The 23,390-nt window shown below is 44.4% G+C and overlaps 1 protein-coding gene across 5 annotated transcripts in view; it reads right to left on the minus strand.

The window, feature by feature from the left end:
• LOC135221954 (ubiquitin-protein ligase E3A-like) overlaps nt 1-12,049 on the minus strand; it is a 173,256-nt gene extending 161,207 nt beyond the window's left edge. For 2 of the 5 annotated variants that reach the window (XM_064259996.1, XM_064259997.1), the window contains exon 1: nt 11,702-12,048. In XM_064259996.1, the coding sequence (XP_064116066.1) occupies nt 11,702-11,754 (53 nt within the window). In that variant the 5' untranslated portion in view covers nt 11,755-12,048. The other 3 variants (XM_064259998.1, XM_064259999.1, XM_064260000.1) reach the window with 3 other exon arrangements.
• Nucleotides 12,050-23,390: the final 11,341 nt, after the last annotated feature.

Consider the following 23,390-nt stretch of genomic DNA (forward strand, 5'->3'; position numbering starts at 1 on the left):
AAAGGCGGCCTGTAAAAGCCCCGGTGACCGATCCACTACGACTTTCTCAGCTCGTTTGGTCAGCATGGTCTTGATCTCCTGCCGAAGAGACGTCGTCCTTTGAGGATCCCAGAACATATGTCTGCAGATGGACCGGGTTGGAGGTGAGGGTGGCCGAGATTCGAAGGGTAGTAGATATCCCTCCCGAAGGACGTCTACTATCCAGGTCTCGGCACCGTAGCGCTGCCAAGTTGCCCAATGGCTCGCCAGGCACCCTCCCACTTCCAGCCAGCTGGTGAGGGGGAACGCCGTCCCTAGCGTTTCCCACTCGCTTCGACTTCTTCCCAGCACCTCCTCGGGGAAAGGAGGGCTGGGAGGAGGGCTGGTTACGGCCTCCTTTACCAGAAGTTGAAGCAGGAAGAGTCTTTTCCTCGGGGCTTCGATGGAGACAGCCCGTCTTAGCAGCCGAGGAAGCTGCCTAGCTAAACTCTTAGGCTTAGCCAGCAGATGTACGAGGTTGCCCAGAAACCTTCGTAACTGCCTGGTGAACCAGACGGTCCCCAACTGTCATCAGTGCGCCGTCTTTCCACCGCAGCGTCCCACCATCTCTCCGGGGAAAAGAGAGCGGGAGGAACTCTTCATTGGTCCGTTACGTAGTCCATTTACCGCTTCACGCCCCGGCCCCCCTTTGGCTACTGGTGTAAGGACAGCGTCCCTACGACGGAGAACCAAGTTGGCCCACAGGTTTGCCGTCTGATGGGCGAGGTAGGAGATGGCCCTACCTCCAGGACTGGCACAGTCTCCTGAAGTCGGGGTCGTCTTCGAGGGCAGCGCCCCCGGCGTCGGCCGGCGACACCTTGGATACTGTGAGGGACCACAGATCCAACCAAGAGACTGCCTGGAAAGCTGCCATAGCGGTAGCTTCCAGGCCCAGTGCCTCCTGCTGCGAGAACCACAGGTTCTCCGACAGGAGCTGCTGCAGGGACACACCTGGAGTTAGCCTAGCTAGCTCCGGGTTAACCTGTTTGGGCGGTATTGGATCTACTGATGGCACGTAGAACTTCCGCTGTCGCTGCAGAGGAGGAGGAAGTAGCTTGGAAGGACCGTCCTGACTTAAGTGAGTCCTCCTCGTCCTGAGACGAAATTCTCCACCTGGTCAAGGACTGAGTCTGCAAGCTCCGATCGCGGCAGTCCCACCGTCAATTTGGGTTCCCTCTTCGGGCCCCAAAATGACTCGAGCCGGGAACGTGGGCTCAGATGGTGGTAGCGGCGATCCTTCCCCCAGGTCGTTGTGCTGACGAATCAGCGCAATAACCTGGGCAAAGTTCCTCTGGATCTCAGGAGTCACAGCGTCCTGAGGAGTAGGACCGTCCAGTCCCTCCAACAGGAGTAGCTCTCGAGACCCTCCTCCTTCAGAAAGGTAGGAAACCAGCAACAGACCCCTGACGGTCGCCTCCAACCACTTGCGCGTACGACCTGGCTGGTCCTAAAACCATGCCTGGTTCGTGCGGCGTCGTGGCGGGATCGTGAGCGGCGCACCTCTCACGATCACTCCTAGGTACCTCGCTCTTCCCGGTGTAGCCCGAGGAAGTTGAAGGTATAGGAGAGACAGACCTGACGCTCCCCCCCCGTTCGCTGGCAGGACCAGCGTACGTGGGGGGCTGTAGCCGATCACCAACCCGCGGTGGGGATCGAACTGCAGGCCTGGTCGTGCCGCTCACCTGTGGCGAGCGGCTCGACTGAGCACGTCGACCCCGATCTCGTGCGTCAGACGAGCTGCTGCTGGCCACCGTCTCCGTCCGGTCCCTGTGGAGCGGCGGTCAGGTGATCTGCAGAGCTCGCTTTCGCGGTGAGACCGTGAGCGTCCTCACGGCACGTCAAACCGCTGGTACCAGCCGAAGCTGGTGCCGTTGGTCGAGGGGACCTCTTCTCAGCCTCACCCGTGGCCGGTCAGAGACCGTCACGTCAACCCGAGGTACCGGCTGGTCGCTACGAGAGCGGCCGCTGGCCTGGCGAGCGTCACTTGCGCGACTCTCGACAGTCTTCTGCTCCGTGCCTCTGTCGTGACGGTGAGCAAGCTCAGGCGTCTTGACGTTGGCTGCACGGTCGCCCGAAGGAGACCGTACACTCGGACCTTCTCGCGAACGAGAAGTCGAGCCGGTACCTGGCTTAGCAGCAGTGCTACTAAGACCAGGCGCGGATGTACCAGCAGTAGCCAGCACATCCTTGGTCCCCGTCGTCTTCTTCTTCTCAGAAGAGGAGACGGGGCCCCACCCCCGTTCCCGAGGGAAACAGGAGGACAGCAGAAGCACCCCCCACCCCGTCACGCCAGAGCGAGACGGGCCTTCGAAGGTCCACCCGTAGGAGCCTTTTCTTAGGGGGGAGAGGCAGCCTCTTCTTCTTCGGCTTGAAGCCATTAGAAGTCGAAGGGGAAGAGGCGGCAACAGACGACGAAGAAGACGATGAAGACGACGACGACATCTTCCTCTTCTTCTTCCTCTTCTTCGTCAGCTCTCTCAGGACGGACGTCAGGTCTTCCATCCACGGAAAAGTCGGGCCAATTGCCGAAGCAACACGCCCCCGACTGATCCTGTCCGGAAAGACCTGAGACCGGTGCAGCACCTCCATGACGAGACGCAAGACGTGGGCAGGGGAGGGGCGGCACGGCAGGAGCGGCAGGAACATCAGCAGCAGGACCAGCACCATCAGGACCAGCACCAGCAGGACCAGCACCAGCAGGACCAGCAGCAGCAGGACCAGCACCAATAGGACCAGCACCAGCAGGACCAGCACCAGCAGCAACATCAACATGAGAGTCCCGCACCGCGCGCTTCGTAGGAGCGGCGCGCGATGGGCTGGGCCAAGCAACCGACTCCGCTGCAGGGTACGGCACCCAGGGTACGGGCAGCATAGTCCGGCGTCACAGACCTCTCCCATCTCAGCCAAACTCATCATTTTTGGGCGGGCGGTGATCCAGGGGCGAAACTTTTTTTTTTGGGGCAGCGAAAGTCGGGCGTCGGCAGCCCCACATAAAACCCAGGTGGCGGGCGGCACGCCCCTCTTAGGTACGGCAGCGATCGGCATTTGAATTGACGCCGTTGGAGTCACTGACGCAATGTGTTGCGTATACACCACATGAGGAGGGGCGGCGTACGCTGGTGTTGACACAGTATTGGTCGTTGTTGTAACCACCACCATGAGTTACCACTGCCGACCCCGCTAGCCGTTGAATCAAGCCCTGGATACTGGGGGCGCCCTGCAGTCCCAACGACGCCCACACCTGTCCAAGGTCGTCACTCACAGAAGGCACACCTGAGGGAGGAGGAACAGTCGGGTCAGTTAGAGGGGCACCCTCACGCCTGGGGGAGGACGAACCCCACCCAGAGCGGACGGAAGACCCCGAATACAATTGCACATCCGGGTATCGGGCACCCTCCTCCACACTCGACGGATCGAGTGAGGAGAAGGACTCCGAAACCCCCCCCCGCAGGGGAAGGCGCAAATCGTGGGGGCTGAGCTGGAGGCAGGAAGGATGACGAGGTATCCGTAACCAAAGGAGTCGCTGGAGAGCTTTCCGACGACTCCTTGGTCGACCTACGTCTCTTCCTACCCTCGTACAGCACCCACTTGCGCCTCGGGACCAATTTACACAGACATTACATGGTTCGGTTCGGGAGCATTCTCGCCCCCGACACCGAAAACATAAACTCATGAGGATCAATATCTGGGTAAGAGCGGAATCCGCCGCATTACGCCCCTCCAGCCCGGGACACACTCTACGGGCAGCTGGTGGGCGCGGCGAAAGCTCTTCTGATCCATGATTATTTAATCTTCACTCAATGAAAAATGAAAAAAAAGAGTACTTACAATTTCATTCAAGACACAAAACAAACCAGTCAGAAGAAATTGTAACATCCAAAGCACACGACGAAATAGCGGGCAGAGCGATGACGAACACGTCCTGTCACACCACGGCCGAAAGCAAAAGTGGTTCTTCACCGCCCGCGCGCGCGCGCGCGCACGATCGGACAAGCAGTTAACTACCGTTCTCCCTTGTTCGAAAGCTTACGACCGTCCCAGCTGCCGCTAGTTACCTTCCCATTGTTAAAGGACCGAGGGTTTGTATTACGTATCGGAACAACGTCCTTTCACAAAGGACGAGAGTCTCTCCGAGCGCTCCACCCCTTGCGCGGGGAGGACGCTTCGGAGGACGAAAAGCACTCTTTCAGGACGCGCGCTCGTGCACGGTCCTTGGCAGCCTGGGTCTTTGCTACAGGGCCTGCCGAAGGGACGCCAGATCGGTGGGAAGCCCCCGTAAACCCTCTTGCGGCTTTCGACATACCTACTCCTGGGTCTTGGGAGTCTGATAGAGGTCTAGGCCTAGAGGCATTATGGGGCCGATCTGACGCCCCCTCCACAACATGGGGGCACGATCACACACTTGCACCGAGCCAGTTTCTAAGGGCTTTCAACTTTGGTCTCCAGAGTGCGAAGAGACTCCAAAATCAGAGAGAGCGCATTCGCTTCTCCCGACACAGAATCAGAGCCCGAAGGCAACACAGGTTTAGGGGTTGTAAACACTACAGGTGTTAATGCAGGAGAGATGTTAGCCTTACCTTTGGAAGAACCACTCCTGGAGGAAGACCTCCTGATCCTATCGCGCTCCAATTTAAGGCGATAGGACTCATATACTCTCCATTCATCATCGGTCAATTTCTCACATTCATTGCACCGATTATCAATCAAACAATTAAGCCCCCTACAACTCATACATACTGTGTGGGGGTCTACGATGCTTTCGGTAGCCTCACCTTACAATCAGCCCTCACACACACTCTGAAACTCACAACACTTGATCCAGACATATCTTATATAGAAAAGTCAATCCCAAAATCAAAAAACGGTCCACTATCGCGCATGCCAATTCCACAATCCAATTCAATACCAAAAAAAATCAATCAGATACTTAAAAGCGAGTCATTCCAACAAAAAAATCCTGAGCAGAGGTCTGTAAACAGATGTTTACCGACCGGCGACAGAAAAAAATATGAATAGAAAATGGGAATGGTTCCTGATATACCGCCTCCCAGCGGCGGGAATGGTACTACCACCTGGCGACCACTGGCGTGTGCCGCGAGTTTTGAAATTTCTGTCGGACGTCAGAAAATACAGCTATATATATATCTGTCAGGTAAGTGGCATGAACAAACTTTATAATTGGAAAGTCCCTCGTTAGTTGAAACTTCTTCCTCAGAAATCTCTTCTAGTTCCAGGTTAGAAGGAGATCGCTCTTTCCTGACCGATTCTCTATCAGGAGAAGCCGCTCCCGTGGGAGGCGTCCTGCTTCTTGCTGGCGTCAACCGCTTAGCTGGAGCGTCTCGCGCTTGGCCTGACGTTTCACGTCTCGCAAACTCGACGCTCTTGTCTGGCGTCTCGTGCCTGCGTTTGACAGGAGAACGGATCCTGCTCGGCCTATGCAAGGCTGATGAATCCGATTCCAAATCAGAGGAAGACAAAATACTATGGCGAGTCTGAACCCTCGATAGCCTAGACTTCTTAATAGGCAGGAAATCGTCTTTCCTTCTGGGAGGGTCTTTATACAGAAACTCCCACAAGGAAGAAATGATGGAATCCTGCATAGTGCGAAGGATTCTTTTAGTCTCTTCATTATTGTCTACCCTCGGTTGTTTAATTACTGGATGGTCCTCCTCTTGAAAACGCTCAGGACTAGAAGTAATCCTGGGTTCATCCAAACGTCTTTTAAGGGGGCGAGAAAGATCCGCCGATCTCCACCCTCTTTTAGGTGAGGAATTCTCCGAGGAGGAGAGAAACACTCACGCAGAAACGCTTTTTCTGTAACGTTCTCTGGCCATTCTGTTGGCGATTACAGAAAGAAAATGCCGAAGGGACGTACTGACTGTTGGGATCCTCCACAACCTCCTTACGGCTTTCGGACATTGCCTTCTCTCTGGGGATTGGGAGCTTGAAAGAGGTCTAGGCCTGGGAGCGTTGTGAAGACAATCAGACGCCCCCTCCACTGCACTGGGGACACTATATCACTATCCACAGCACTATAATCACATGCTTACCTTCATAGGCCGCCATTTTGGTTTCCATTTTCCGAAGGGCGGCTTTAAGATTCGCTATCTCAGATGCCGAATCTGTGTGTTCTAATAAGGAGCAGGTACATTAGATGGGGCAGTAAAAGGAGAAGAGGTATAATATTACTAATAACCCCGCTAGAACTAGATAAAGGTTTGGAAGAAGACCTCCTCACCCTGTTTCTTTCTAACTTCTTCACGTATGAGGTTAGAGATTTCCATTCTTCCTCAACTCCAAATCCTTTGCATTCATTAACAAGTATTAACCAAAGAACATCATACATCTGCATTTCCTGCAAAGTAGGTGAGGATCAATCGATGCCTTCGGCATCCTAACTTTACAACCCACATTCCACACATTATCACCACATTTCCAGAATCAGACATCATGTTGAACAATCCAAATCAAATTCCAAAAACGGTCCACAATCGCGTATGCCAGTACAATCAATGCAAAATACGTCACCGAGAAGTCCAAACGAAGATCAATTGCGATGCAAAATACGAATCCAGCCGGAGATACCCACAACGATGTTGCCAGTATGGCCGACAGAAAAAATATTATAGAACATGGGGATGGTTCCTAGTCCTGCCACCCAGCGGCAGGTAAGTAGATCACCTGACCTACAGGTAGCGTGTGCGCGAAATTCGAATTTCTGTCGGACGACGGACGTCAAATAGCTAAGTAAAAAAAATATATCGACAGGTAAGTTAAATGTATAAAAAATGTATTTTTCCTAACTATACAAACCCTGAAGGTTCCCATTTTTACATTTTTTTTTTTTTGGCAATTTAACACTTTTGGCCAAAGCCTGGAAAAACAGACCCTTGTTTTTTTAGAACTTCTTGAACAATGGTTGGGGTTAGTCAGCAACTATCCAATTGGTTAAGAGATAAGGTTTTTACTGGTCTGCCCAGATGAACAAAACATTCCCAGTTTTTTTTTTGCACCTTTTTAAGCCCAAGGTTTTTTTTTTGGTTTTTTTTTTCCAGATTGAAGGTTTGTCATGAGTCAGGCATATGTGTCGTGAAAAGAACTAAGGACGCATTATGTATATGTGTGTGGGTGTTTGTGATAGAGAGAGAACTCTCTGCATATTTGCTTAATTTGTGAAGAACTGTTTATGAGTGCGCTTACATCTTCAAACGCCCCACCCCCCCAAGGTTATTTTATGTCGTTTGTAAACTCTCTCTCTCTCTCTCTCATCTCTCTCTCTCTCCTCTCTCTCTCTCTCTCTCTCTTCCCCAGGAAAAATAAAAATAAAATAAAAATAAAGGGAGGAGGCATCTCGGAAGCATGAGTGGACCATGTACGATCAGCGTGGACAATCCCAAAAAAAGTACATTATAACGCGTCCTGACATCAGAGATGGGCATCAGTCGCGACTTGTTGTTGGTGAGAAACGGAGCTAAAGACCTCTACTCTCCTTTCGAAGTAAGTATTTTCTCCAAAGTTAGAAATTAAGGCCAAATTTTAAGATTAAACAGAGGGTAGTGAAAAACTCGGTGTCAAACGTAGTGCAAATCTCACCAAAACGCATTCAACATTTTTACTTACAACTCGAAATATTTAGAAGACTGACGCCATCTCGATGTTTTACGGAGTCGCTTGTGCAATAAACTAACCATTTCCTGTGATAAATCCACACACCACTTGTACCCACAGACGCTGGGGCACTTTCATCACAACAATTGGAAAACTTTCCCTCACCGACGGTAAAACAAACGTTTTTTGGTAGAAGGACGGAACGACGAAGAGTGCACTTCGATAATTTTTTAAATAAATAGTAAAACATCAATATTTTACATATTTATGATGATTAATTTGAAAATATTCGTTATTGAAAAAGTAACTAGATTCTGACTCAAATTTAAGTAATTATTTTTTGGAATTAGAACGTTCTTTTAAGTCCTGTATTATGACGTCACGACATCTTGACTTTCCTACCTATTGTAAATAGGCTAATTGCTTTACTCAACTTTCTTGAACAGTTTACCAGTTATTCATGCAGATTATCAGCTCTTCATGTAATTGGTATGTATAATCGTAATGCGCATAAATATCTTTATTATTTACTTTTTGGATATATGAAGATGTTTTACCGCCGGATTATCGCCGTAGTGTGACGCAATCGTTTTCGCTCCCTGCGCCTCTGTTTTCGCCACTATAGAAATTATGGGGCCGAATTTGCAATGACCAGAAAGTCGTTTTAAAGAGGAAAAGGTTACCACTGAGGGGCATTAAGTTTTGATTGTTAGAAAAATACAAATTTATTCAATAGCTAGCTTGTTTAAAAAATACTTGATTACAAAAACTTGATTGACAACTAAGCAGCATACCTACTATGGGTTTCAGAGACAGTGCAAGCACGTTTTTGGGCAATACCTATTTCTGTAACGAACACTCGTATCAGAACGAGATTATGCTATAGTGCATTACACCCAGTGCCGTAATTTATAAGGGTATCGTGAATCACTAATCGTAAAGAATAACGACACTTGTCCTTGTACCAAGAGACAAAAACTCCATTATGCAGAAATGGATACGAACACGCGTATAAAGCTCCACCTACCCTCCCCCCTCCCCTCCACCGCCACCCTTTTCCTTCTTCGTTCCTTCGCCTTCCTTTCTCTCTCTCTCTCTCTGTTGCATTCGGTATGTGTTGTCCCTCCAAACTGGGTATAAGACTACACAAAAACGTTGAAATTGGTGAAATTAGGCCATGTATTGGAAGTATATATACATAAATATTAAAGCAATTTATCCATTATTGCATTATTATGACAACTAGAATCATGGAAACAGTTTATAATAATGAAATCGGCGTATGTGTGAAGCCTCCACTAATGTGGCATCGATGATTTTGCCATTCTTAGCATGCAAACATTAAAGGTTACATTTATTTCTGGCATACAGTTATTAAAGAAATTCAAAATACTAATATAGACTGAATTCAATGAAAAGTGCTAGCAAAAACAAAAACGAACTGGATATTGGTACGGCAGCCGTACCCCGATCTCGGTAGATATTGGTACGGCATATCCAAAAGACTATATACTGAAGTATATACACAGTCTTTGGGCATATCAGTGACAGCAAGAAAATGGTGACGGAACAGCACTTGAAACGCTGGAAAATAATACAATTAGTTTTTTGCCGAAAAGCAGATGTTTTCAGGCTTTAAAGAGCTGAAGAAAGCCATAGACATCTATGAAGACTCAAACTTTCAAAAATTGGGTAATTCATGGTATATACGTATGTCACGAACGATCGAATCGGCCCTGAAAAGAATTCCAAAGAAGAGATTCAAAGAGGATTACATATATATAAATATATAGTACACTACCATCGTACCTTTGGTGTCTTTCTCGGCCCTTTATTCTGCCCGACATCGGCAGTTGCAAGGGCCGTTATACACTTTACAATATTCTTTTAATTCACTTCATTGGGTATATTGCAGCTGTCGGAGAAGACGATAGAATTTACCAGGTAGTGAAATGGCAAAGTTAAACCAAATTTCAGCATTTTTCCATTAAAATCGGGATAGTGTTGTTTTTGTAGTACAAAAAAGCAGGACAAAATTCACAAAAAGCTAAACAAACAAAAAAAGGGGGGAGGGACATTTTTGCTAACTGAAAAAGGGAGACAGATGTTCAAAAAAGCGTGACTGTCCCACCATAAAAGCCGAACTCTGGTTACATAATACAGTATGATTAGCAAACTGGTAAACGGATACAGCTAACTGCCGTATCTACAGCAAGTCAAGAGCGCAAATACGGCACCAATGACAGAATCTGCCGTACCCTCACCGCACTATATTATTTGTACGGCAGGAAGTCTGAAAAGACTGAAATTGACGCATGCGCAATTCACTGCCGTACCAATATCTACCACGATCGGGATACGGCTGCCGTACCTATATCCTGTGCCAAACAAAAAAGCATAAAATAAAGAAATATGTATATAATCCACTTATCCGTAGTTGTTCCTCTATGGTTTTCGGCAGCCAGATGTACGAAAACGTTAGAAACATTTGATTGTATCTACTTTAGTAATATCTGTAATTTTTCGGGGTAATTTGGTTGAAAAAAAGGGATAATATACATGAATTAAATTAAAATTTTTAAATAACAAAGTAAATTTGAACTAAATAACGAGTAAAGTAAACAATTTCGGGAATAAAACTTTGCAGTTTCGTCGTCTGCTGTTCGTAACTGTGTTTGTGGCGCGCGCGCTTAGGAACCAGGAACAGCAACGGGTTTAAAGTGCAATGTGGAGTGAACTGAGACCAAAATGTGTATAATAACAATCAAATAAGCACTGTGGAGTTTCAGTTGTGATGGCAGTAAGGATAAAAACCACCGATTACAAGGTAAGAATGAATTCAGTTCAAACCATGACCCCGGGAATAAAAAGTTTCATACTTTCAGTAATATAGGCAACAAAATGTTGTTTTATTGTGCTGATTACAACTGCAATCTTGAGTAAGATCAATAAATGTTACATACATACGCTAACATTGTTCAAATGATTGCTGGGAAAGATGATTTTCGTCACTGATCAAAACCTGTACATCCCACAGAAGCCGCCATATTGGATTTCAAAACTGCCTTGAAAACATATTTTACGAAGAGCGTCACATGCTTATTTTAGTTCGTATGGACTTTCATATATCAATTATGTTGACGAAACTTCAATCTTTTGAATGGTATGCTTGGAGTTGTAATTGTATTCTTGTTTCACCATTTAAATATCAAGTGAATAAGACCTGTCCACCGTGATAAGGGTTGGTAGTCGCTGGTTTTTCCCCCTATTACCTAAGTACTTTTTCGGAGGGTGGCATGCCGTGACCGTCGGTGAGTTGAGCCAGTCCATGCGGTTGTTTACCCTATTCGGACGACTGTAATTAACCCCCCAGGGGCCAGTACTAAACACGGCGAAATACATTGGACGGCCCCCAATCCCTAATGGATGTCGTATCCGCGGTTACGTTCCTTGCAGTCCGTGCGGACTGTTTCTGTAGAAATACCCATGACTGATGAGCATCTCCGGTGTCAGGACGCGTTATACCTAAGTACTTTTTCGGAGGGTGTCCAGCCGTGATCGTCGGTGAATTGCCCAGTCCATGCGGTGTTTTACCCTACTACCTAGTCAAATACGTATCCTGCCGTGACTCGGCAAAATATCCACTTCGTATACATTTATCTAAAGCCATTAAATTCTTCTGACCTTCAATAATTGTACATTGGGTTTCTACCAACATTTTGGATAGGCTAAAATAAAAAAAAAACCATAATGGAGTGGCTTAATCACCACTGATGGACTAGCCTACATGACCTCACACAATTGAGGTCCTTGACGTACATAAACTTAAAGCTTAGATACTAGCTAGATAGGTAGGTAGATACTACTAGCTAGGTAGCTACCTACCTAGGATACCTTAGCTACCTAGATAGGTTAGTAAGCCATGGGCTACAGAAACTTCTTGTCTTGTGGATTTCTTTCACCACACCAATGAATGCATACATTTACAAGTAGTTAAACCCTAGTCTTCTAAGTCTGACCTCGGATACCACCCTAGTGCAGCAAATCTAACCTAGGGTATGACGAGTGAAATTACCTAGTGGCACCGCCGGTCCCACTCGTCCTGGGGATGTCCTCTGGTGAACTCATCAACTTCTCTTAAAAAACTGACCTCTATAAACGATGCTCTCTTCCAAAAATACAACAGAAATATTCTCGGCGAAACTTCATGTACGAAACTACAATACGACATTCGCCATGTTTATTCAACTCAGCTGAGCAAATTCATGTCGGAACCAACTTAAATGAAAATAATACTTCTCAATTTCTGGATGCTTCATGGCCTTTAAAACTGTTTTATGGAAGCATATGAATAATGCAATGTATGCCAATTGTCATGACAAGGTTCCAGTAGAGAAAAATGAAACTTTTAATTTTTTTAGTGATTTTTATTTGGCGATAGAATTTCGGTAAGTTGAACCGGGATGAAGGTTCTAAGTTAGTAAACAAACGTCTCTAATAATTAGAATAATACTATCATCGTTCAGAGTCTTTTGAAAGTTAATTTATTAAAATACAAAGTAAAAACTATTTCAATAATCTTCTATGTTTTGACAGAAATACGTTATCTGCATTCACATGCGGAGTGTTTTTTTTTTCCTTTTGTTTTTTTTACATTACCGTTCTAACGAGTCACGCATGTGATAATGGTACACGATGAACCAACAATTCGTACATTCACTTTTCTATTGGTTACTTAAGAGAGTAACCCTTGGACGTTTATTTGCATGATAAAATTGGGCTACAATCAATCCACCGGTATAGTAAATGTAGTGAATGATTTAGATATAATAAGGTCACTGAACGAAGCAATCAGAATCAAGCAATTGCGGTTACCGATTCATTTTTCACAGAGTTGAGACGAACAAATCATTCATTCATCAACATTTATAATTGGCATGACATAGATAATGCTATTGAAATCTTAGCGACAACAACCTTCTTACGTAGGTACTACACAGACAAATTAAACGAAGCAATAATAGTAACAGTACAAATAGCAATATATACTATATACAGCATGAAGATTGAACACTGCGCCCCCGCCCCCGCCCCCCCTTGACACGGGTCAGAGATGAGAGATCTGCACTTGAGAGTGGCCTGCCTGAGCAAAATCAAACGGAAAGCTCTAGAAGTGGGGTGAACTTGTTCTTCAGAAGTTCCCCTCACCGTACCCTGCGCTGCATCATATTGCACGATTTATTTCCTATGACCCTGCTTCCTCGTTTTCCCATATAGCTGTTACAATCAGTTATTATTCTCCTCAAGAAACTGAAGCATGATTGTCAACATTAATGAGGCCTTGGTCATCATACCCACTTATAAAGGATACATCACAACCGGTTGGGACAAACAACCACCGCAGACTTTCAGAAGACGACCAGCCATCATGAAGCCATGATTCATGCAGGGGCAGCTTTCTTAAGGCGAAACGAAAGCCTCCCAGTTTATTAGTATGGGAAATCTACATCGGAAACTTTTGTAATTTTTTCCGGGCTTGTTAATTTTTTTTTTCTTCTTTTTTTAGGAGAACCGTAATATTTCTGTCATCATTTCTATACAAAAAGTCGTCAGAGGGCAGATGGAACCACCTGTATAGAGAGGACCATCCTTACCTTGGATAGTTTGCTAATAGAGGTCTGCGTTTTCTTTGACTGAAAAAATTCTTTTGCTCTCGTTTGACCAAAAGTCCAATCTAGTTTATTTACTAAATAAATTAAAGCAACCGAAGAGATACACTCAAGCGAAAATGTGTATAGATTATAGGGAGACATCGGAAGAGGGCAATGTTTCATTCATTTATTCATAAACACTGTACTTATACGAGAGATGATTTAAGAAATAAGAACTTCACATGGAATTTACCACTGAAACTCAATAGTTGGTTTGTATCACATGATATTCCATAATACCAAGTTCGGATAGGTAACACTGGCAATGTTTGTGTTTTGAGGATGCCAACTGGCAAGGTACTTTAAATTTGTTCTGCTGTGATAAAAGACAAAATACCTAACTCAAGTCTTTCTTTAACGTCAGTCCCGCTTAGCATCAGCTTAAAATTTGCATTGTTAACAGAATATATTGTATGCAATATAGTAGCAGAGTTAAATAGTATAATCTATACAGCATATCATTATAACAGTGGATTCGTCATAGCCATCTCGTCCACATTTTTTTTAAAGAAAAACATTGATATTTATTATTATTCTTCAATAATGAAGATAATCGTCTGATAAATCACATGAATTTGGGTACCATAAGACCTTGGTAAAAGATATTAAAGATACAATAGAAAGATCCTCATTACTTCTAATCTTTCGAATTCATGTGAAAGCACCGCCATCATTCTGATCAATGAAGAATAACTTGTGCTTCAGACGTGACAGAGGCGGGGCCTTGTGCTTCAGCCACCCAAACAGTTAGTATCTCATCTCTTGCAGAAGTATTTAAGTACATTTACAGGGTATTAAACTGGTATGTATCCACCTCCTTCCGAGGTGCTAGCAGTAAACATGGCGGAAGCTCAATGGGACACCGTGTTTAGTACTAGCCCCCGGGGATCAAAATATTATATACACCCACTTCTATATTGTGTGGTCGACAAATTATGTTAATAAACGATATATTTGATCCACGAGGAGCTAGTACTATGCACGGAGTCCCATTGAGTTTACCCTGGACTTTGACAAAGGTTAACCACTTTCAGTAGTTCTGGAATTCTTAAAGTCCTTGCGACTTTGGATTATTAAAATCACTCGCTTGAAGGGACTCCGAGATGATAAAGATATTCTATGTATATAGATTTTTGGCATAATGCCGAGCACTGGGGCAACTAAGGCCATTCACCGCTGGAACTGAAAACGGAAATTAACAGTGAAAGGTTTGAAAGGTGTAACAGGAGGAAAACCTCGCAGTTGCACCATGAAACAATTGTTAGGGGAGGGTGGACAGCAAGACGAAAGAAAGAGAATATGAACGGAGGTACGGTAAAAAGGAATGAAAGTAGTTGCAGCTAGGGACCGAAGGGACGCTGCAAAGAACCTCAAGTAATGCCTACATTGCACCGAATGAGGTGCACTGACGGCTCTACCCCCAATACGGGATATAAAGATATAAAAAACTCAGTCTGTTTGCTTGGCTCTTTATTGAGAACAAAAATGAACGCAGTCTGAAAGTTCACAAATGAGAGGTATTCAAATATCTGCTAATTTAGATATGCATTAAAGATACGAAAGTATGCATTAAAGATAGGAAATAATTAACTCGATATTGTTACTGAATAGATAATAAGTGTATTCACATAACACACAAGTTTCTGTCAATATAAGGTATGTGATAAAATTGCCAATTTCTGGGTTAAAAATGAAAGTTTCTTAATAAGGGAACTAACTCCACAACATAGTTATCAGTATAAACAATAAAGGGAAGTAACCATTCAAGCAACATTGCCCATAATCATATATATCCCCACCGAATCGTAATGCAATGGAACAAAGGCTATTTTGCAAAGGCATGAAATAATATAATGCAGTGTAGTGATAGTGACTAGAGTTCAACACGAATAATATTGAACATAAAAGAAAATGAAACGTAAGATTAAATCAAAACACAGCAAGGCAATCAATCTCTACTTGAGGATATTGGTTCTGCACATCACAGTCAGCACGCCACGTGGGCTTTTTGGTTTGCCGAGCTGATCTTTGGGGTGGTTCGGTCTGCTCAGAATTAAAGGATTTAGTTGATCCATGTGTGGAAAGACGTTTAGTTCTGTGAGTGAGTGTAGTAGGTGGTGCCTCTATCAGCATGTCTGCAATTAGAAGAGGCAAATCTATATGAGGAGGACTCGTGATTTCTCAACTAGGTGGAGTTGTTTTGGGGGTGGTTGATGATGTAGTTGGTCTATGTTCTGTGTTCCGAGGTGTTGCTCAGGGCGTTAGGATAGTTGATTATCCTTGGGTGCAATGGTCTTCCTGCTCCATGGCTCGAGGTGTGTGGGGCTTATGTGATCTGATGCCCTTGTAAACAGACACCCGTGAAGGGGTGTAGGATACACTGGGATGGTGACCAATCCTCATCAATCCACACGAACTGCATACTGGTCAAATTGACGGACTTTAATCCCAATTCCAGTTTTGTCCCATTTCAATGGATGTGGATCTGTTCGGTTTTGAATATATATACATGATCCCCTACGATCAATGCAGGTAGTCATTTCTATGCTGCTCCAACCTCTCTGGCACTTTCATGTGGCTCTGCTGCAGTGTTGCCTCACACAATATCAGTGTCGTCCAAGTAGCATGTGGTTGATAATGATCAGGTGGGACCAGTATGAAGTCCCAAATAGGATGGCTGAATACACACGTTGCTGGGGACAATTTGGTGTCTTATCTGGTGTATTTCTGTACTGTAAAATGGCACGTTGGAATGAGTCGTCTCAAAACTTTCATCGTCTTTTGTATTATTATTATAAGGCTTTTTACAGTTTTTAACCCAATTTCCACATGACAAATACTTTGTGGAAAGGCCACAGATGATAACCGATGATACAGCTCCCAGTCATTGAGGAACTTGCAAGTGGAAGAGGCGGTAAATTCTGAACCCCATCAGATGCTAGTTCATCAGGTATGCCAAATGTGATGAAAGTACGATGAAGAAACTCAATTAAAGCATCCACCCCACCATGTGCAACTTGAACCATAGGCCAGTAGTTGCAACTTTTGTACTACAAAAAGTCTCCCCATATGCACTGGAAAGGGTAGGTAGGGTCAAGCAGTGTTGTCAGAGGTACACTGGGGTTCGATGGGGGAATGAAATTGCATAGCTGGCAATGTGCACTCAAATTGCTGATGGCTGGGGTTATACCGGGCCAGAAGATGGATAAGTCGGCTCTTGCCGTCATTGCTGTAACACCTTGGTTTTCAGAGTATAACGAGTCCAGGAACTCCTGCCTGAGCGAAGGTGGGACCAGAACACGATGCTTGTAAAGGGTCACTCCATCCAGTGTGTGTAAGTGATCCCTAAAGGGGAAGTATTCTTGGATGGACTTGTGGTTTTCCAGACAAATTGATGGCTTTTAGTAGGGTTTGCATGTCAGGGTCACTGGATGTAGCTAGACGAACTCGATCCCATGTAACAGACTTACGGCCTTTCAAAGAAGAGACTGCTGCAGTTTCAACTGTATCATCTATCAATATGTCCAAGTCATGTGTACGGAGTCCTCCCATTAACGAGCAATTGTGCGTGATGTCAAGTATACAGGATTGGACTGAGGCTATGTTACCTATAAGGAGCATCATTTTTGGCTGGCCTGTTGGATGTTGGGAAAAACTGTTGGTTTGATGCCTGGGAAGTAAACCATCTGAAATTTGTAGTGTTGTGTCATCTCCTTCAGGTTTCTGAGCCATGAGTTTGAGATGTTTTCAAGGGACATGTCACCAAACACTAACAGTAACAGTTTGTGGTTGACAGCGATAATCAACTGACTAGAGCCCAATACAAAGTGGTATCTGGCTTTATCTAGGGCATCTGCTACTGCCAACGCTTCACCTTCGATTGGGGCATATCTTGATTCCGTCCTGTGTGAAGTGGCTGCCCATGAATGGGATTTTCCCGCTATCTTTACAACAGAATGGTCCTGACATAGAACAGCTGCAGTGTTTCTGTAACAGCCAGAATCCTAATCCATTCTTGGACCAATTTTTCACCAAGCATGTTGGTTTTTGATGGTCAAATATCTTAACTCCCTGTTCAATTTAATGGGGTATTATGCCCTTCAACTCATCTAATAGGTCTTGATGCTCGTCTGTTCACTTGAATGGCATGTTTGGCTTCAGAAGCTGTCCAAACGGCATCATTTTGTTGGCCACGCTAAATGCATACACAACCTGATTGACAAGTCTAAACCATGAACAAATGTCTGTAGTGTTTCTTGGTTTAGGGAAATCAGATATAGCTCGAAGAAACTTTTTGCACGGCCTAACACTGTCAGATGTTATCTCAAAACCAGAAAATTCGACTGTATCTCCAGCAAAGGCAAACTTCTGGGATTCAAGGTTATGCCATTTCTACCACAAATCAAGCCAATGGACTGCCTGAAAAAAGCTTTCTTCTATAGAATCAGGCCACAAAAGTACATCATCCACACATCTAGTTTTGTTTGTAAATTCTGCTACCAGTTCATTGTAGCTTGTCATATAACCATTACCGGATGCAATATAGCCCTGGGGTGCTGTCTTGGACCTGTAATGTCCCCATAGATTAAAGAATGTGCCAAGATGACGGTCTTCTTGAAGAATGGGGATGCTACGATATCTGTTCCAGGCATCGCATACTGTCTTCTTCTTTCCTTGTGGGACAGAACGGGCCTGATGAAATGGTGATTGCATGTGATGGGTTTCACGTATTGTGTGGGTGGTATAAGAGCCTAAGAGTCAATGGTTCTTTGAGGCGCACCATTCTTTTTGGTGCAAATGACCACCCTGTGGCATTATGTTACAGGTTCTCTAACCAGCACAGGCTCTAAGACACCAAGGCAAACATCATAGTCAAGTCCAGGCTTAACCTCCTCATGCCCAGTGAATGAAGGCAGGTATGGGTGTATAATTGGTTCTGCATCTGAATCTGCCATGAGCCTCAGTGGGGGTGTGTCCATCAAGAGTAAGGGCTGATGTTCACATGTATTGAAAGTACTTGCAGCATATTTGTTTGCAGAAAGTTTTTCAGGAGAAATAAATTTTCGACAGTCCTAGGAAATAGCATCTCTGTTGGTGGGGCAGGGGGTAACTGATATTTCGGACAGTTGCAAGGGTGCTGTAAGACATGGAGGTGGGTCTTCTCCATGACAACATTGGCTGCATGTTCACCAACTGTAGGAAAGGTATCTGTGATAATACCAAGCGCCAAACATGCCTCATAATTTTCCATTCATCTGCCTGATGCACGATTCATGTCTGATTAATCTATTTTTCTTTTCGAAGATGGAAGAAATCATATGTAATGACGTTAAAAACAGTCACTGGTATCTTTAGAACATCATGTTATATTATTGGGTAAAACTAATCTCCATGTAGAAAAATGGACATGAATGAAACAAATTGTTAAAATGTCGAGATGTGCACAGGAATTGAATGTAAGTGTGTCATTCATCAGTCAATGAAACATCCCCTGCTCAGTGAGAGACAATTATTGCACTGCATTTGGAGCATGTTCCTGTTAGAGAGATATCAAGAGGGTTAAATATACCAAAGAGAATCATACATAGATGAATCAAATTGTTTAGAGAACATCAGAGTTTAGAAAATAGGCCTAGAAGTGGAATTCCTCGAAGCACCACTAGAGAGTAAAGCAATATGATTGTTGTGGCTGTCAAAGAATAAGCCCTGATTACAGCAGTTGGCTTTTATTGCAAATATCATAAACAAGTAAATGAGAAAGATACCTTTCATATTTCTCATGGCAGTAGCTCTAGGCATACGTGTGAAACTGATTCTAATTAATTTCTATTTAGAAGAAATGAATAGCTACAGTAGGATTAACCCAAGAATGCTTTTATGAAAATAAGCCTTTTGTCTTAATGTGTCCGTCAACTTTGACTCACAGGTTCCCAATGTGTGTGGATGCGGCAGGATAACATGCAAGGAATAAGATTAGATAAATACTAAATTGTATTCGTTTGACTATGATTGGTTTAAAACATGCGATAGCTAGGTTTGAGTAAATTATGTCAAGGAATAATGAAAAGGATAAAGAAAGGGAGAACATGATCAATAAAGAATAACAGGAATAATCGGTTAATTGGGTGTCAAAATCAGAAGTCAAATTTAGGCCTACTAAATGTGTCATGCAAATTATTTTATTGATCCAATGATAAATTTAGTTGAATAACACTTTGCTACCAAAGAACATTGACAGGCTTAATGTATTATTTATCAGCTGTAGGTTTCGAACTGACAATACCCTAGACCCTAGTACAGAATATGTACATCTGCATTGCTACAGGAATAAGGATGGTTTTGCACAACCCTAATTGATGAATAACTTTCACGCTGGCGTGACAACTCTGACATTCTGTGTCTGTCATTGCAGACATGGTAGCTAAAAGAGAGCATTTATTATTCAATTCAAAGCCCAAGGCTGAATAATCATCACAAGAGACCTTAGCATTACCATCAATAAAGGGTTGAGATGCTGAGTATTTTTAACCCATGTTGTTTGTAAGTTTGTGATAGATATGATAGTCAATGCATTTTTTAACCTATCTGTTGTGGCAGAATCACAAGCCAGCAAAGAAAAAAGCTAATCTCCCTATAATTACTTTAGTCATACCGACTATCAATGTTCCCCAGCCGCACTTTCCCCTTTACGATACTATTTACCAACAGGACAATTGGTTCACTGACAGACACAAACAAAAATCACATTCATGTACTCACCAGATATGACTGTCTTCAAGGCGAGAATCTGTGCTGCCTGCTGGGTACAGCCGCCGAGACGCAACAACCGCCAGCAATCACAACACAAAACAACCCAACAAATACTACAACCACACAATAACTCAACAACACAACAAATCATTACAAGGACGAATATCAGCAACATCAAAACAACAACACTACAAGTCCATACACAACTACTTACATACAACACCAAGAAACCACAACAACTCACCAACAACAACACTCAACTACAACAACAACACTCAACAACTCACATACAACACCACAGCAATTTACAAGCTCAACAACTTTCCAACGCACAAGCACAATAAACTTCAGCAATACAGGCACAACAAACTGCTAACAAATATATCACCAGCAAATCAAACAACGTCAGAAAACATGCAATACAACCAACCATCCAATGCCAAGACCATTCTCTGGAAAAACCGACTGTCCATCACAGACTCTGATCATAGACTGACTGACTGACTGACCCACCCGGCAACAGCCCCAGCAGACAACCTAGACAATCACCCAATAAGCAAATCACTTGTTAACTATCCACCCACCACTTATGCCCTTTCTCTCTTTCTCGATAGGTCACTCACTCACACTCGTCAGAAAAACACATACACACTTACACGCTATCATACAGCAACACCAAACACAAACGCGACATATCAAGCATACGAAAACAAACTCAACTATTCCCGACAACTACAAACAACCCAACAACACTTTCACTTACTCTCCTCTCTCTCTCTCTCACCCAACCCTCGAAGACATTGTCAAATGAACTACCATATCACTCCTCCATACTGTTTGTAAGTTTGTCATAGATATGATGGTCAATGCATTTTTTAACCTATGTATTTGTAAGTTTGTCATAGATATGGTGGTCAATGCATATTTAAACCATACATCACACTACCACTAGGGCCTCTTCTTCGACTGCAGCATACCCAGCTTCCATAGGGGTGAGATGTCTGCTGCCACATAACACCAAACGCCATTCCTCTTAGCAACAGAAAGGGGTGTCCACTGTAACACAGTTGCAATATTGTTGGATTACCACAAATCCGATACCCTCTCTACACCAGTCTGTCACTGCAGCCGTCCGCCACGATTTGCCGTAGTACATCAAGCCTTCTTTTGCTAACTGACATATAGCACTCTACCTTCTCGAATTCTCATTACAGGTGATCATCCCAAGAAACTTTTTTCTTTCATGGCTTCTTAAGCAGATCCCTAAATGGAGCCATCACAGGGGGCGTGGCCATGAATGGAGCCAGCTTATTCACTAATCCATGCAATGCACGAATGTCAGTTATAGACGGCTCCAACGGCAGGGGGAAATCCTTGACAGCTGATAGCCTATCAGCTGTTGGTTATTAGGCATCCCAAACCACCTGACAACCCACAAATTCTACTTCACGTTTGCAAAACTTGAATTTAGACGGATTTAGTGTAAACCCATGTTTCTCACACACCTCCAAAAAATCAAACACATGCCAAAACTTTTGTTCAACACTCGTGTCATATAATAGGGTATCATCAGTGCGCTAATACTTTCTGACAACATTTGCTATGACATCATCAAAATGTTTCATGTACACGTCCGGAGCCACACAATGGCCCAGGGGGGTACGTAGGTACTGATATGGTCCCCACGGTGTAATAAAGGTAGTCAACTTCCTACTCTCCTCGTCCAGTTCCACTTGATGAAAACCAGAATCCGCATCAGCCAATGTTTTAAAAGTGTGAGGCGGGGCATTTGAGACCATATCAAAGGGGGCAGCTGTGTGGTGGGTTTCTCGTAAGCATACAGCATTTAGCAGTTGAAAGTCCACTGTCTGTCTAGGCTGGCCATTTTTCTTGCCAGTTACTACTATCCTAGAACACCATTCAGTGGCCTCACCAGCGGGGCTTTGTGGATAATACCTTGGCTTACGTTTCTCTCTAACTGTTTCTTCACCTCATTCTTCCAATTCTTGGGAAAAGGCAACTGAGTATGAAATGCCACAGGTTTAGCATTTGATACAACATGAATACGGTGTTGGGGACATTCCATCACTGGGAGGGGTTACTGGCTCGTCTGAAATGTGGTGGCCGAAAAACTTTGCAAGAGCCATTCCTGCAATTGGTCGACATTCATCTCGACCAAGGGGAAAGGTGGGTTCATCTTGTTTGTAGGTGGGGCCAAGACTGTTGGGATACTGCCCGACGTGCAATACTGTCCCTTGGCACTGCCTCTTATCTCACACATCATGTCTCCATCACTATCCCTTTGGGCCAATGAGGCTGATGGATTATCCGTCGGGGGACCCATCGATGCAACATTGCCAAATGTACAAGCAATTTCACTGCTCTCATAGACACTAGACACCTTAGCCTAAGGGTAATCTCTTGGCACTAAACACAACTCTTTACATGAATCTAAAGATAAGAAAACATGATGATGATTTAGCAAAATAAACCACCAATAAACCATCGGCTCACACTTCACAGAACCTATTCTAATGCAACACAAGGTCCCTCCCCATACTGGTACTGCCTTCCCCACAATGTCCACCAACTTCACCTTCGGTTTTTGCAACTGACCCTTGCTCAACCCCAATAAACTAAGATGCTAAGTACCAGCCACACATACACTTCTGGCCCAGTATCGGCCACTACCATTGCCTGACACCATTTCCCACTGCTAGGGATGCGAATATCTATCTTCACTTTAGGCAGGATATTAGAACCAGTACACGACACTCTAATAGTCACCAAAGAATTTTCATCTCCCTGACTTTTCTTTTTTCCTTTCAGACAACACCTGCTCAAATGCCCTTTACCACCACAATTAAAGCATTCAACATCCCTTGCTGGACAGGCTTGGCATCCCTGCCCATGATACCTGTTGCAACTACTACACTTAGACCTATCTTTTGATGGGCCCCTCCGTTGCTTGCCTATACCTGCAGCCCCGACCTCTGCAGCAGGTGGCTCCTCTTCGTCAGACAGTTCGACTGCCACCCTAAAAACATTGGGTTTACCCCCAAATGAGTCACGAGCTGCTGCCTCGAATGCTAAGCTTTTCGTTTTCAAATCCTCCAGTGACAAACTCACTTGCTGACTGATACAACTCTCTTTTCAGCATAGGGTTATGTAGGCCAACCATTATCTTCCTAACAAGGATATTAATCTTCCCAACAAGGATATACTCTGCTAAATAGCTAGAACACAACGGCACTGAAATCTGCAATCAATTGCCTGTTGAAGACATTTATTAAAGTAAACTTT

The sequence above is a fragment of the Macrobrachium nipponense genome, chromosome 3, assembly GCF_015104395.2.
Source record: "Macrobrachium nipponense isolate FS-2020 chromosome 3, ASM1510439v2, whole genome shotgun sequence".
In the NCBI taxonomy this organism is placed as follows: domain Eukaryota; kingdom Metazoa; phylum Arthropoda; class Malacostraca; order Decapoda; family Palaemonidae; genus Macrobrachium; species Macrobrachium nipponense.